At 47.9% G+C, this 14750-nt stretch overlaps 1 protein-coding gene across 1 annotated transcript in view; it reads right to left on the bottom strand.

Annotated features, from left to right (window-relative positions):
• Positions 1-5180: 5180 nt before the first annotated feature.
• The window catches only part of LHPP (phospholysine phosphohistidine inorganic pyrophosphate phosphatase), an 81232-nt gene continuing 71662 nt past the window's right edge, over positions 5181-14750 (bottom strand). Inside the window, exon 7 of the mRNA XM_017809304.1 lies at positions 5181-5916. Within this exon, the coding sequence (XP_017664793.1) occupies positions 5826-5916 (91 nt within the window). The 3' untranslated portion in view covers positions 5181-5825. The remainder of the gene's footprint in view (positions 5917-14750) is intronic.

Raw genomic sequence — 14750 nt, 5'->3', positions numbered from 1 at the left:
TTTTTTTTTTTTTTTTTTTTTTTTTTTTTAAATTTTTTTTTTTTTTTTTAGTTTTCCTGATGAGGAATTAAAGGGACCCCATGCAGGGTGGTGTCCGCAGCAGTGCTTGCCGGGTGCTGCCCAGGGATGCTCAAATGTCTTTCTTCCCTATTTTTTTTAATTCTCAGCCCCCTCTCTCAACCCTGTTGGGAAACAGCCCCACTCAGGCTTGGTGCCACCCTCGCTTGGGTTCCCATCTCCCTGTTGGGACTGGGCTGTTTACCCATTTATCAGCAGCTGTGCCCTCTTTGCTACCCAGGGCACGGCTGCCACCCTCTTTTTTTGGCTTTACTGTGAAGGGCTGTGTGCCCAAGGCATGTCACAGCGGGGTTACTTGACAAAGTCAGCTGGCAAAAGGCTGAAAATCCAGGTAGCAGCACTGAAAGCTTTTCCTCTTCCTGTGCCTTTTTTTAAGCACAGATAAAATGGTGACCATTCTGTTTTTTACAATATGAATTCTCTTTGCTAAAAATAAGCTGTCCACTTGCTAACAGGTTTAGAAGGACATATTTTTTTTTTTCTCCCTTTGTTTTTTCTTTTGTTTGTTTGTTTAAAGCTCTAGGGAGTCTGTACGAGTGGCTTACAGCATCCTCTGCAGGTTCCTTCAAGCTCAGGGTTCACTTCCCGAGCTTTGCAAAAGCGAGAAAGGAAAATAATCATGGATACCAACAGCAATTGAAGACATGGCATTTTTAATGGGGTTCAGCACCCCCGTTGGTAGTGCTTTGAGGGTCCATAACTCAGAAAGACTGAGAGCTGCTGGTACAGGTTTCATTCACCATTTCTGGTTGTTAGTGCACTTTTTTCTGCAGTGGTTTGGGATACGTGTGTCATCTCTCACCACAGTGGAACCCATTAGCTGATATCCCTGTCCTGGCACCCCAGAAGTTTTGCTCCCTCCAGGAAAGCAGGACCAGCCCCAGGTATTTGAAGAGGGGATGACAGGGATGCCTTTTCATTTTGGGGAACCCTCCAGCTCTTTTAAGTGTTGCTTGATGCATCACTTAGAAGAAAATACACCGTGGGTTAATTTTTAGCCCTCCTGTTGTGGAAGACGCTGCTGGTCTCAGACATTTTGGGAGGGTCCAGCCATGCCAGTGTTTTCCCAGGTTGCTGCCCCTCTGTCTGTGCCCCTGCAGGGTCACCCCCACAGCACAGTTCTTGGCTTTGAGTCTTCCTGATGCTCCATCCATCCTTCCCACCACTGACATGTCCCAGTCCTGGGGCTCACAGCTCCTGCTGGCCACAGGCACCTCCTCAGCTGGCCGAAAAGGGGCAAAGTCACCCAAATCTGTGTCCGGCTGCTGTCGCAGAGCCCCGGGCGGGCTCTTGCATGTGCATCACTGGGGGAATTCCTAAGGGCTTCTGTTTTCTTTCCAAGGGCTGCTCCTGGTGCCATGCTAACCCTCCAGTGTGGGAAGGTGGCCAATGGACCATGATCCAGCTGTACTGGACGTAGCCGTAGCATTCAGTTTACATACAGCACAACCTGTTTGCCTTACTAAAAACGCTTCTCCAATGAGTCATGGCCTTATACTGGGCACGTTGGCGTAGGCACAGACTACAGTTAGCGACGGTTTTGAGGCCACGGTGGTGTTCTGTTGGGTATTTCTTGTTGGGTTTGTATGATTTCATGTACTTATTCTCAGTTTAAGAAAGCCTTACTTTTTAAATTTCTTTTCTCTCTCTCTCTCTCGTAGAGGTAAAACGTTTGTGGATTTATATATATATAAATATATATATAAATAAAGTAATTAAAAAATATTAAATATAATATAGTATGTGCCTCAGATTCAGGGGACATCCTGTTGATTGTAAAGTCAGAAGTGGCGTTGCTCCCTGGCGTCAGGAGATCCGTCCCCTACGCCTGCAGTGGGAGAGCAGGGCATCCCCCTGGGGGTCCTGCTCTTGGTTTGTAAAGGACTTCACCTATTACACAGATGCTTTGGTAACCCTCCAACTCCTCCCCTGACAAATCCCTGCCGGCTGCCAGAATGTGATGTTAAAGTAATATGCAGACAAAGGATGTTATTCCTTGCTAGGTAGCTAAAACAGGCTTATTATTGTGAAGAGACCCAATGGCTTGTCCAAGGTGTGACCCAGTCTGGGCAGCCATGGTTTTAGGATGACAGCAAAGCTGTGTCAGCAGCAATCATCCTGAAAAAATAGGATTTTAACACAAAAAGTCTTAGCAGGCACACGGGAGTCTGCTGCGTGTTTGCAGATGTAGCTCTTTGAGCCGGTTCTACGAAAGAGTGCATTCAAAAAAACAACAACAACAACAAAAAAAACCAACAAAAAGAAGTGTTTGTAAAATAGATTGTAATTTTTCTACGTTCTAGCATAGCCTGTTTGGCCAATAAAGTCGTGTTTCAAGTGCATTGTTTAAAGCTCCTGGCTGCCCAGGCGAATAGACTGACGTAGGATGTTCTAGGATTGTAGAAGTGCTTTCCGGCGTGTCTGAGTTTGGTGTTTTCAAGAAAGCGAAAAGAAGAGGATGGCCAAATTAAAAAAAAAAAAAAAAAAATTAAAAAAGGATGAGAAGAAAAATAAAAAACAAAGCCTTCTGAAGCTATGACCTGTAGTAGCCAAGTCTCGCTGGCAAAATTGCACAAGCGCCGCGGGACGCGCGTGTCCCCGGGGAGGGGCTGCCCGAGGTGCCCCCTGCGCGGGCCGGCGAGGAGGCTGCACGTTCCCACCCCCTCCATGACTTGATTGCACTAGAGCAGCTCAATCTCAGGAAATTGCTTGTTACTTTTACTGTGTAAATAAAGCTTCCTGGTTCAATAACCCCCGGCCGGTGTCTCGCCTCTCTGTGATGTGGGGTCAAGGGGTTCGGGGACACCGCTGCCCCTCGGGGATGTGACAGCCGGGTTGTGGCACTGGTTGGAGTCTGATGGGGCAGGAGTCTCCTCCTCTCCTCTCCCAGAGGGGGTCTGGCTGCACCCCCTTGGCCATCTCCATGGGTGCTGGGAGGGGGTGTCCCAAAAATGTGTGTGTGTTGGCAAATCCCCCAGCTGGGACCCTCAATCGGGGTGTCTGTGTTAGAAATAGGAAGGAGTTCCCAGCTGTGGGTTGCACTGGAAAATGGACATTTTGTGATATTCACATGCAGGCAGACATGATACATCCCACTGTGGTGTGAGTTGTCTCCCATTGCTCCCCCAGCCTGACCCTGGCTGTCACTTAGTTGTAACACAGATGAAAATACAATAATGAAATGCTGAAAATATAACAACAAAATGCAAATTTAAGTGCCAAGTAGCACCTTATACTTTGTGTTTAAGGACAGAGATCATGTCCCACTCCTAAACTCAATGTCCCACCCCTAAACTCAGGCAAGGCCAGAGCTGACAGCAGGGCAAGGGCACACAGGAGTGTTAAATAAATACTTGAGGAAACAGGGTGAAATCTCCCTTTTTAACCAAAAAGGAAAACGGCCGTCCTTCCTCCAGCAAGCAAACAGTATAAAAAGTTTCATGACAGATGGCAGGATGTTTATCTGCCTAAACTTAATCAGATTGAAGTGATAGGCTTAGTATAATAGAACAAAAAAGGAAGAATTAGGGGATAAAAAAGAAATTCTCAGTGATCTGTCACAGCCCGAATGTTCGACCAGGGTTTATGGCATCCTTCCGTGTGTGTGGGTGCTGACAGTACCACATGATCTGGCTGAACCACTACCCAGAGGATAAAAGATACAAAAACAGACCAAAAAATTGCACTAAGGTCATATTCCCAGATGTAGTTTATTTTATTAGAATTTAATTCCCAGCCCGCTTTCCCCTGCCGTCCCCAAGGGGTGCCCTGCAGCTCAGGGGCCAGCTGGTAGCTCTGAAAAACAAGTGTTCCAACACTCATAGGCTGCTCCAGAAACAAGGAGAATCACTTTGGTGTCCTTCAGCAAGCAGGGTCTTCTTCAGCTATTGGGACTGCTGGAGCTGGCATTATCATTTACCTCCTGCTTGCAGATGCAGGAAACAGTGGCTGAATGCAGGCACTGGCCAGCACATTACATATAAATATACATTACACAGAATTACACACCTGACCATGGTCCCATGGGAGGTCTGAAGCAGCTTAAAGCCCAAAAAGTCTTGCCCAGAGCCCAAGAGGGTGCAGAGCTGCTGACATGTTGATTAAAAGGGGACTTTTGCCTCTAAAAGGCGACCCTTGTAAACGCTGCCAAGTGTCGGTGAGGGTGGGCAGAGGACGTGACGGAGCAACCCCTAATCTTTAATTCTTTCACCCATTTTGAGCCCCTGTCCCAGCCACGCTCTTGCCACGTGCAGAATGGACGGGTGTTACCACACAGGCTGCAACACCTGTACTGCAAAACTGATGGGGGAGAGAAACTAAAAACCCTGGGGATGTGCTGGAGAGCTGCAGTGCCTGGAAGCAGGAAGCAGCTCCTTTTAGAAACCCTTATTGTGGTTAGAAAAGGCAAATCTCGTGGCTGCCCCTGCTCCATGGAGCACCACTTGGCAGCCCTGCACGTGCTGAGAGCTCCTGGCAGCAGGATGGGGCTGAGTTGGAGCTAAACTGATGTGGCAGATTCTTGGCAGGCATATGGTGCTGGTACAGGATCAGTCCCAGGGGATGTTCAGTGAGTGCAGAGAATCACAGAATGGTTTGGGCTGGAAGAGACCTCAAAGACCATTTTGTTCCACCCCCTGCCATGGGCAGGGACACCTTCCACTATTCCAGGTTGCTCCAAGCTCCATCCAACCTGGCCTTGGACACCTCCAGGGATGGGGCAGCCACAGCTTCTCTGGGCAACCTGTGCCAGGGCCTCACCACCCTCACAGGGAAGAATCTCTTCCCAATATCCAACCTAAACCTACCCTTTTTAAAGCCATTCCCCTTTGTCCTGTTATTCCATGCCCTTGTGAAAAGTCCCTCTCAAGCTGGGCCTGTGTGGGACTCAGGGGAGTCCCTTGGCTGCATGTTCAGGATTTCATTGGGAAGAGGTAGGAAACCCACATCCCCTCCCACACAGCCATGTCTGCTTGCAGATGGAGGGAAGGCAAAGCCCATCAGTCCCATGGCCGCTTCCAGCTTATTCCAGCTAGGAAAAAGCATTTCAGATCCTGTAAACATCTCTGCCAGTGCTGATCCCACTGAACACAAGGACAAATAGGCCAGATCCAAAGGATGGGGTTTATTCCTGACAGGACAGCGCAGTTATTCCCTAATGTGTCATAGCATTACCACATTCCCAGGCCTTAACCCATGGCTGTTCCAGACAGGCTAATCCTGGCAGAACCATGTTTACTGGCTTGGATCCAGGGGTGTGTCCCCTCCGCAGGGCTTTTGTGCCACCCAAGGCCCACACAGGACCCTGCAGAGCCCCCACCAGGGCTTGGTGGCCTCCATCACCCCTCAAGGACATCCTCCATCCCATCTCAGGCACCCCAAAAGGCACAGTACAGACGGGTCAAACAGGTAAGTCTCTTAGTGAGGGCATGCTGGGTTCCCTGTTTCGCACCTCCAGGCTGGGTGCCCGGCGTGAGCGAAGAGTTAAAGGGGGAACAGCCCCCCCCAAGAATCACCCAGAGGAGGCAGAGGCTCCTCACAGGCACCAAGAGGAGAACATTCAAGACAGCGGGTTTGGTGTTCCCTTGGCTGAGGTCAGTAGATCATTTTAGTACCATTACGTGGAATATTTAGGAAAGCGGGTGCTCATCACCCCGGGCAAGGCTGGGCCTGGGTTTGTTAAGGTGAGGTGGAGGTGGGAGAGGATGAAGCAGCACACAAGGACTCATCTCTGTTCCTGCTGGTTGGTTTTACATCTGCCGGAGGATGATGTCGACTGCTTCAGCCAGGTTGTTCACGTAGGCGTCAGGCTTCACGTCGGGGTGGTTTTCATCTGAAGGTCTGCAAAGGGTACAGAAGGGCACAGCTGAGCAAGAGCAGGCTCCCAAACAGCTCCCATGTCCCTGGCTCTCCTGCTGCTCACACAGCCCAGGGCAGCACCCAGGTGACCCCTGATGGAGCACCCTCAGGTGAGCCTGAAGTTCACATTCCTTCCTCTTCTGTTTTTTTCCCCTTTTCCCCTTCTCTCCCCCACAGCCACATCTGCCCAGGTAGATCCTATATCCTTGTGCCACTGAGCTGGGCAAAGCTTTGCAAAGCCTCGATTGGAAGAGAATCTCCAATCAGTTAATGAACTAATCCAAATCAATGCACTGCATTTGACATGGCACTTCTTCACTCAGGCAATAGCAGCACCAGACAGGGATCAGTGTAAGGACACTTCACTGCAAGTCTAAGACCTTACAAGGCTACAAATAATTATTCCCCCATGGTTTTTCTCTAGAAAGAGGTAAAGAAAAGAAGAACTCGCTTCCAACCTAGAGACATGAAAGGTGAAAGGGAAGGTTCTGTCAGGGTTTCATTTTGCAGGACCACCATCTTCTTGTAAACGCAACAGTGGAGTTTTGAGACACCACCAGCACAAGGCTGAGACTCACCCTCCACAGTGAGTCACCACCCCAAAGCAGAGAGGCTTGAAGCCATTTTTTGCCAGTGACTTAATTAGCAGTACTGCCCTAACGAGGCGCAGATGCACAACCCCATTTCGCTGATTCAGCAGCACTGCTGGTGGGGAGTGGGGCAGATGTGGGAGGCAGAAATTTTCCAAACCTCGTGGTCCTGTTATGGCTCTTGGGCTGAGAAACCCAACAGCTGCTGAAGAGAAAACATATGTATTTTGTATGCTTAATGACTTTCCTTTGGGAAAGAGACGAGAGCCTGAATGTCCACCTCCCACCTCTCCCACTCCCCACGAAGGGCAAACCTTTATTTAGCACAGTGTCTCACTGGGGAAGATGCATTTCCCATCGGATGCAGGGGAGACAGGGAGATGATTATTTACGACGTGCAGAGTTTGGTGAGCACTTGTCTGTACAAGTATCAAATCACTTCTTCAGTCCCAGCACTGAAGCTCCCCAGGGCTATTTCCTTTCTGCTCCTTTTTCAGCCGCGCTCCTCATGTCCAAGCACATGAGCTCCTCACAAAGGCACGGCCTCTTTCAAGAGCCCACGCTGCTCGAGAGTTTACTTGCTGCAAAGTTACAGTATGCAACTAGGAAAAATAATATATTTTTGTATTTTCAGCTGATAGTCAGCTTTCCTTGTGCCACTTGCAAAGCCATGTCCGGCACCAGGATGATGTCTCCATGCGCTGGGGCTGGCTGTCATAAAAGCATCTTATTTAAGGGGTAGACGCATCTTTAAATATCCAAATTCTGTCTTGTTACAGGGCTAGAGTGCAATGAAAACTGTAATTATGATGGCTTTTAGGTTTTCCTCAACTAAAAAAGAGTTTAGATTGCTGAAGGTAAAGCAAGTTGTAATATATGATGGAGAAAAACCTTCAAATATAAAACAAGTAAAAATCCAGTGTGTACCTATCCCTTTGATGGTCATCATTGCTCACCCCTGATTTAACCAAGTGGCTTTTATGAATACAGAAATAACTTTGGGTGTATAGTAAAACATCCACGTCTTGTCACTTATCTTTAATTTGAGTGGAGATCTAAATAGAATAATGAATAAAACTTCTTTCCATTTTACCCCCTGAAAAATGTTTTTTCCTAGCTTATACATTAGGAGAAAAATTTAAGAACTGCTCAAAATGAATGCTTCTAAAAGAAATTTTCAATTCCACAGCACTCTTTGATCTATTAAAAGGATTTTTGTGATTATTATCTGTGCTGACTACACAGAAATCCATCTGTAACTCAGCTGCTAAATGCCAGCCATCAAGGAAAGGCCCTGTATACACTTGACGTGTCCTGTGAAAGGGGTGTGTGTGGGGTGTGTGTATGTATGTGTGTATATATATAGAGAGAGAGAGAGATAAATATATATGAAATAAGGTATTTTTACCCATTTCCCAAATACCATGGGATCACAACACACAGACTGGCCAGCCACTAACTCCTGGCTCCACTGAGGTTAATAATAAAACCCACTTTAACTCAGGGGAGCTCCAAGTTCACCCTGGTGCATTGCCCAAATGCCCTCTGGGGTGGACATAGCCTCCATTTCTATCTGCTGCACCCCTGTTATTGATCCAAGCCCCATTCTTCCCCTTCTGCTTCACAGTCCAATACCCTACAGGGTCACAGCTGGGCACCCTACAATCCTCTTCTGCTGCCCTTGCTGCAGACAGATGGCCTTGCTCACAACACAAGGGTTTCAATCATTTTACTAACACTTTACTGGTGTTATCCAGAAGAAAATGAGAGGAATATGCAGCCCTTATCAAGTAGATGTCTTCCTTAAAGCAGACAGGGTGCATAGCAGAGCCCAGGAGTGCTGCAGGTGCTCCAGCCAGGAACCTGCTTCCTTCCTGTGACAGCCCTGTGGCACCTCCCTGTCCCCTCACCAGCAATCCCCACCCCTGGGCTAGGAAGTGAGCTTCATTTCAGCCCACAGCCCATTTGGGAGCTCTCCTTTTGAGCCATGTCATATGTCTTAGATTACCTATGTGCTCATCGCCGCTACGTGGGGGGAAACTCAATAAATAAAAACTGTCTGAACTCCATAGGAAAGCAGAGAGCTGGGATAAACACACTTCCCTGCTCTCTTGCCTTTTCCTGGGGCTGTGAGCGGAGCTTTTCTCCCAGTCAGTGCCACCCCAAGCGCTGTTTCATGTGGTCCCTTCCTTTGTCTCACAGATGCTTTGTAGCTCACGCAAACAGCCCAGCCATGGTTTGTTCCCCCCTCTCGCTCTTTTAAGCATCCGTGGAAAGGAAACTGCAAGCAATAAGCCCCAAACACTAATGCCAAGAAGCAAAGCTCTAAATGTAGCAAAACAGTTCAGGAGCCCAAGTCTGGGTGCCAGAAGTGAGGCAGAAGAGAGAGCTGTGCCATGAAGCCTCCAGGTACACCCAAGATGCTGGAGGATGAGCCCTTCTTCTGCTGTCTAGAGGGAGCAGAGACCGTGGCTCTACACCAGCCTCTTCCCTGGGGAATTTGGGCTTTTTCCCAGGAGAAACCCCCAGATGCTGAGAGTTTTAAGATCCCCTGAAGTGAAGCACTGCTCTGGAGCTTGGCCCTGATGTCCTGGGCATTGCTTTGGTGCATCAGAGCCTCCCTGGACAGGGCCATCAAGTGCAGGTGGAAACTTCAGCCAAGAGCAGATCTTGGTCTCACAGTTCCTTCCAGCTTTGCTTCTCTCTCAGTGACAATGACCCTTCGCATTGCCTGGCAGACATCACAACTGCAGGTCACAGAACTGACAGCAGAGGTTATTTTTTAATACTTTTCTCTTTCATCTTCCATAAATAAATAAAAAACCCCATCTAAAAATATCTTTAATTTGCTAGGTCAGTTGAAGAAGTTAGCATTGAGCTAACTTTAGGATAGACTCCTTCCGATTTTTTTTCTCACGTGGGACTCTGGTTGCAGGGAAGAACATAAATCAAAATGACAGAAAATTATATACTGCAGCTGAACATTGAGCTGTCAGCAGTCTTGGCCAGTGCACAAACTTGCTTGTGAAAAATCAACTACAGCCTTGGGAAACACTCTCTCCAGCAAAGCAGGACTCCTTGGAGTGGCTGAGCACCCCAGTCCGGATGTGCACACACAGGGAACATTTTCCAGCCCACGTTGGCCACGGCACTGTGGAATGTGGCACTGCACTGGTGCATTGCCCCTTGGTGGCCACTTTGCTGGGGTATGAAGGGCTCAGGGAAAGAAGTGGCATAGCACAGGATCTCTCCAAAATCCAGGGTGGTCCTCTTCAGTGCCTATGCAGACACACGATCTGCGCTCAGGGTGATGTTAAGAGAGTATGTCCTTCAAAAGAAAAGCCAAAACCATCCAAAATGACCGGTGCCTCACCACACATGAACGATGTGAAGCATCTTTAACATGATGCAACTCAGACAGGGGTCTTGAGGCTCGGTAGTTACTCATGTCTATCAAATCCTCAGGAGATGACTAAACATCCTCCTCTCCCAGGGACCATTTATCACTGTCAGGGCTGCAGCAGCTGAGCAGCTCTGAGCCAGACCCCATGCTCATACTAAACTGGTTAGTTCAGATCAATGCTTCGCTCAGAGACATCAAGGAAGCAGCAGGGGGATGCAGGAAACTGGCTCTGCTATTTTAACTCTTTACTTGGTAAGAGAAGCTCCAGCTATCAGGGAAAGTCCAGTGTCAGAACTACTGACTGGCAAAAAGCGATGGATTACTGCTGGTGAAGCACGAAACCAAACCCCACATCACAATGTGCTGTGAAAAATCAGCTGCTGCAACAATCAGAAGGTTCACTTGCTGTCTGGGTCAGATTTCCACTTGGATAAGCCTGTTCTGACGAGCCAGATTCCCTACCCAGACTCAGCTATCAGGGATGGTCTTGAATTGCCCTAACTTCAGTGTCATTTTCTGCAATGGTTCACTCAGATGCAGCTGAACACCTGTGAGGGATAAAGGCATCTACACTGGCCCTCCTGGTCCTTTGCAGGAACTACTGGGGGTCTTGGAAGCAAATGGAGAAAATACAGGGAGAAGAGACAGCGTAAAAAGATGACCCAAAAACCACAGACTTTAATTCTTTTGTTTCCCACACCAGATGGGATTCCAGTTTTAGACTGTGGGTCAAGGCGAGGATTGGATGGTGCTGTCAGAGAGTTCTAGTGGCACTTTAATGGGGAACAATTTCTGCAAAGGGGATTGGACCTGAGTGCTGAGGTGTCCTGTGAGCTGGGAGCCAACCATCCCACCAGGAGCAAGGAAGGGTTGTCTGAGCTCCAGACCTTCATGTCATGCTGTCCTAGAAAACTTCACGTACCGGTTGGAATTACTTCCTCAGCGCCTCACTTGTGCTCATTTCCAACAAAACATAAGGAGGACAAAAAGGAAACAGCTGGATTACTGCACGGACAAAATATTTAACAGATAAAAGTCTGAGTGGAGGTAGCTGACACGGATAGTCATGGCCACAGGGATGGAAACAGCCCCAGAATCCAGGTCAATCCGAGACCTGCTGAAACTTGACTTCAGAGAACGAGAGCAGATGGGGATTGATCGACACATGATCAGTGTCACAGGTTAAAATTAGCTTTGACATAATCCTTTAAAAATTGGGGTGGGTAGGAAAAACACCACGCAGGGCCAAAGCAAGGCACCAAAGTTAATTATAAAAAGACAAATGATCTCGCATTCCAGTGCACAGTGCTGCAGTCATTTAGCTGATCCATAACTCTGTGTCCCACGATCACTGACCTTCCCAGCAGCTCCACTTTCTGTCAGCAAACTCCATCCCACAAACTCGCCCTCTGTTTGTACAAGGCACCTCTGTGTCACCATTCAGACTTCCCACTAACTCCCTGATTAACCAGCACACACTCCTGCTCCATAAAATGAGATAAAAAAGCCTGAAACCATTTCTCCTGACAGCATATTCTTCAGGGGCTCTTACCATAGCTGTAAAATATGCAAGACAGAGTTTAACAAGGTTTTCTTTAAGAGGAATGCAAACAGACACTGTAACCTCTGCTTGTTGCTTTGGACAGATGCAATAATTAGACTCGGTGCCATGAGTGAAACCCTCTTTTTTTCTTGAAACGTGCAATTTAATCAGTTTGGCATTGAAAACCCAGATAAAACACAGTGACTAACAGCTCACTGTTAGATGGGCAGCTGAGGGATGGCTGTGGAACACGTTTCCTGTCAGGACAATGAGAGACAAACCTGCACCAAAGCCACCAACAACACCCAGGGCTGGAGCAGGTCCCAGAACTCCATGGAAGACCATATCTGGATCCTTTTCATGTCACAGACAGATCTCCCTGGGATAGGAAGGGAGGCTTTTGTGGTTAAAAACCTGGATTTTGGAGAGCTGCTGTGAGTCAGAGCAGAAGGTCCGTCCTCATAAAGCACCTTCCTTTGCTTTGCTGCTTTCTTTTGGGAAGATTCTTTTTGCTTGGAAGGGTGTGCACCACCCACAGAAGCATCCAACCACAAACCATCAGCCAAAGATGCCTTCTCTGTGGCTGCAGGAAGCACCTAGAGATGACCTTGCCATGCCATCTCCTCCTGCTCAACATGTCTCCAAGCAAACCAAACCCATGTCAGAGCAAACCAGCATCCTCCACTGCTCCTCTCTTGCCTCCCAGAATTGCACACACAGCTAATTGTGTTTAATTGTGCCTAATTCAAATTTAAGCATCCACAAACAGGTAGATATTAACAGTCAAATTGTTTGCTGACACCTGAAGGAAGTCTGTGGGCTTGTGACTTAATCATTCCCATTTATGTTAAACTGCTGCAGTTTTAACTGAGCAGAATAAACCAGCTGAAGTACAGCACTTCTCCAGGCAATGTATCTCAACATACTGGAAAATAGTGAGATTGAGGGCATAGGGAGTTATATTTCTGCATAGATTACCCAAAACCAAAATAAAACAAAAATGCTAGAAATCACAGAATGGTCTGGGTTGGAAAGGACCTTAAAACTCATCTCATTCCACCCCCTGCCATGGACACCTCCCACTATCCCAGGTTGCTCCAAGCCCTGTCCAGCCTGTCCTGTCCTGTCCAGGGATGGGGCAGCCACAGCTTCTCTGGGCACCTGCACCAGGGCCTCACCACCCTCCCAGGGAAGAATTTCTTCCCAATATCCCATCTAACCCTGTCCTCTGGCACTTTGAAGCCATTCCCCCTTGTCCTGTCACTCCATGCCTTTTTGAAAAGTCCCCCTTCAGCTATCTTGGAGCCTTTTTAGGTACTGGAAGGTTGCCATTCGCCATATCCTTGCTTTTCTGAATTTCAAGGCATTTCCTGGGGTGAACACTTGCACTTCTCAAACATATATGTGCTGAAAATTTAATTTGAAGTGTTGTGGTAATTTGCTTGTTCCTAATCAGTTGGCTGCATGATGATGCTTTAACCAATGAGCTCAGACACACAATTCCTTAGAAGAGGATGCTGAGAGCACTGGTAGGGCTGAAATAGGTGCATGAGGAGTGCTTGGTGTGCCTGCTGCACTTTGCTCTACCAGGTTTTCCAGCAGGTCTTTTTAAATGGGCACTTGCCAAGATCTGATGCAGGACATCACACTGGGGAATCAGGGAGGAGACTGGAAATGGGGATTGTAACCATATATATGAAGTGGTTCAGGGAGAGCAAGTGGGACTTTGACAAAAGTAAAGAAGTTAAAGGATCAGAATTGATCAGAACAGATCACAAGCTGGAGGCTGGCAGTAGCAAACTTCCATGGACATTACATGTAAAGCTTGGGAGAGGGTCAGCACAAGTGTTTTCTGTACTGCTCTTCACAGGTATGACATTTAGTCATGGTGATTGTAAGTTAACCCTTGGATAATCCCAGTTCCTGCCATTTCTGCAGGGTGCAGGGCACCAACCAGTCATGGAACACACAGCGCTGAGGAAGCGGATGACAGCAGCTGTTTTCCTCCACCCATTCCTATTTATTTTCTCTCTCAGGAAACACAGCACATGTGAACAAGCCAGATTAAGAGCTGTGGACGTTAAAAGTCCTGAAATTCTGTGGACAGGACATATACAGATCCATCCACACACTTGTAAGAAACAGGTATGAAGGAAGGCAGGACGGCGACGGGGAGACGTGATGCTGTCGGGACAGAGGGTACTGCTGGCTAAATGCTCTCATGTGAGTACACTAGAGCATGGGATTTTATTAGTACTGACTTCTTTCCCCTACCTCCAAAATCCCTCATGGAAAAACGCATTGGAAAGTCGAGCTGGTCTGAACAAATATTTAAACAAGCAGAGCACTGGTGTTCCGGCATCTGGGCAGCAATTTTCCTGTCAGAACTGCAGAGCTCTCTCATCTTGTAAAGCCAGAGCAGTTCAGCAGGGGCCAGGCATTAAAAGTGTGCATACCAGCGTTACGGTGGAGAAGAGGGAGCAGCACACATGCCTACTCTGGCTTTGGACTGGTTCCCAGGCTGCTTGTCCTGAAACAGCTGCACATATGTCCTGGGAGAGGATGGTACGCCAGGCAGAGCTGGAACCTGGTGGCCATCAGGATGGTGGGATATTCAGCCAGCCCCTTCTGCCACATGGGGATCTGGTTCCTTCTTCTCTGCCCATAATCAAGGTATTGTGTGGCTTCTGAATTGCAACCTGCCATGGTCCCATCCAATTCCAAATCCAAAAGCTAAGCCTTCATGGCTCCAAAGCCTCCAAATCCATGCAGGCTCCATGCTTGGGATGCTGGATTGGACTTCTGAGGAGACTCAGGAGGAAGGGAGTTACTGCACTGGTGACTGCCATCCTCAGCCTCATGGAAACCATTTCCATTTACCTTTTGCAGCGAGGTTGTATGTTGATAACATTTGTGCAACATACTCTGTTAGGCCAACAGAAACAGCTAGAGATAAACATTTGTGAACACAAAATGCTTCTGCCACTGCAGAGGTGCACGCTCACCCCTCAGCCACTTGAAGTTTTCCCATCATGCCAGCCCAGACCCACAGCATTGTCTGTCCAAAAGCAAAATGCTTTGCCCAGGCTGGTGACATGGACCTCTTAGGGAGCCTCCTCCTCAGGACAGACAAATCCCTCCAAGTGGAAAGGGAAGAGTATACACAGAATCACTTAGGTTGAAAAGGCCTCTAAGGTCATCAACCACTGATGAACCTCAAAGTCCAACTGTTAACCCAGCACTGCCAAACTCATCACTGACCCATGTCCCCAGCTGCCCC

This window comes from Lepidothrix coronata, unplaced genomic scaffold, assembly GCF_001604755.1.
Source record: "Lepidothrix coronata isolate B3197 unplaced genomic scaffold, Lepidothrix_coronata-1.0 Scaffold25, whole genome shotgun sequence".
Lineage (NCBI taxonomy): Eukaryota > Metazoa > Chordata > Aves > Passeriformes > Pipridae > Lepidothrix > Lepidothrix coronata.
This window is presented reverse-complemented; position numbering and strand designations above follow the sequence as displayed.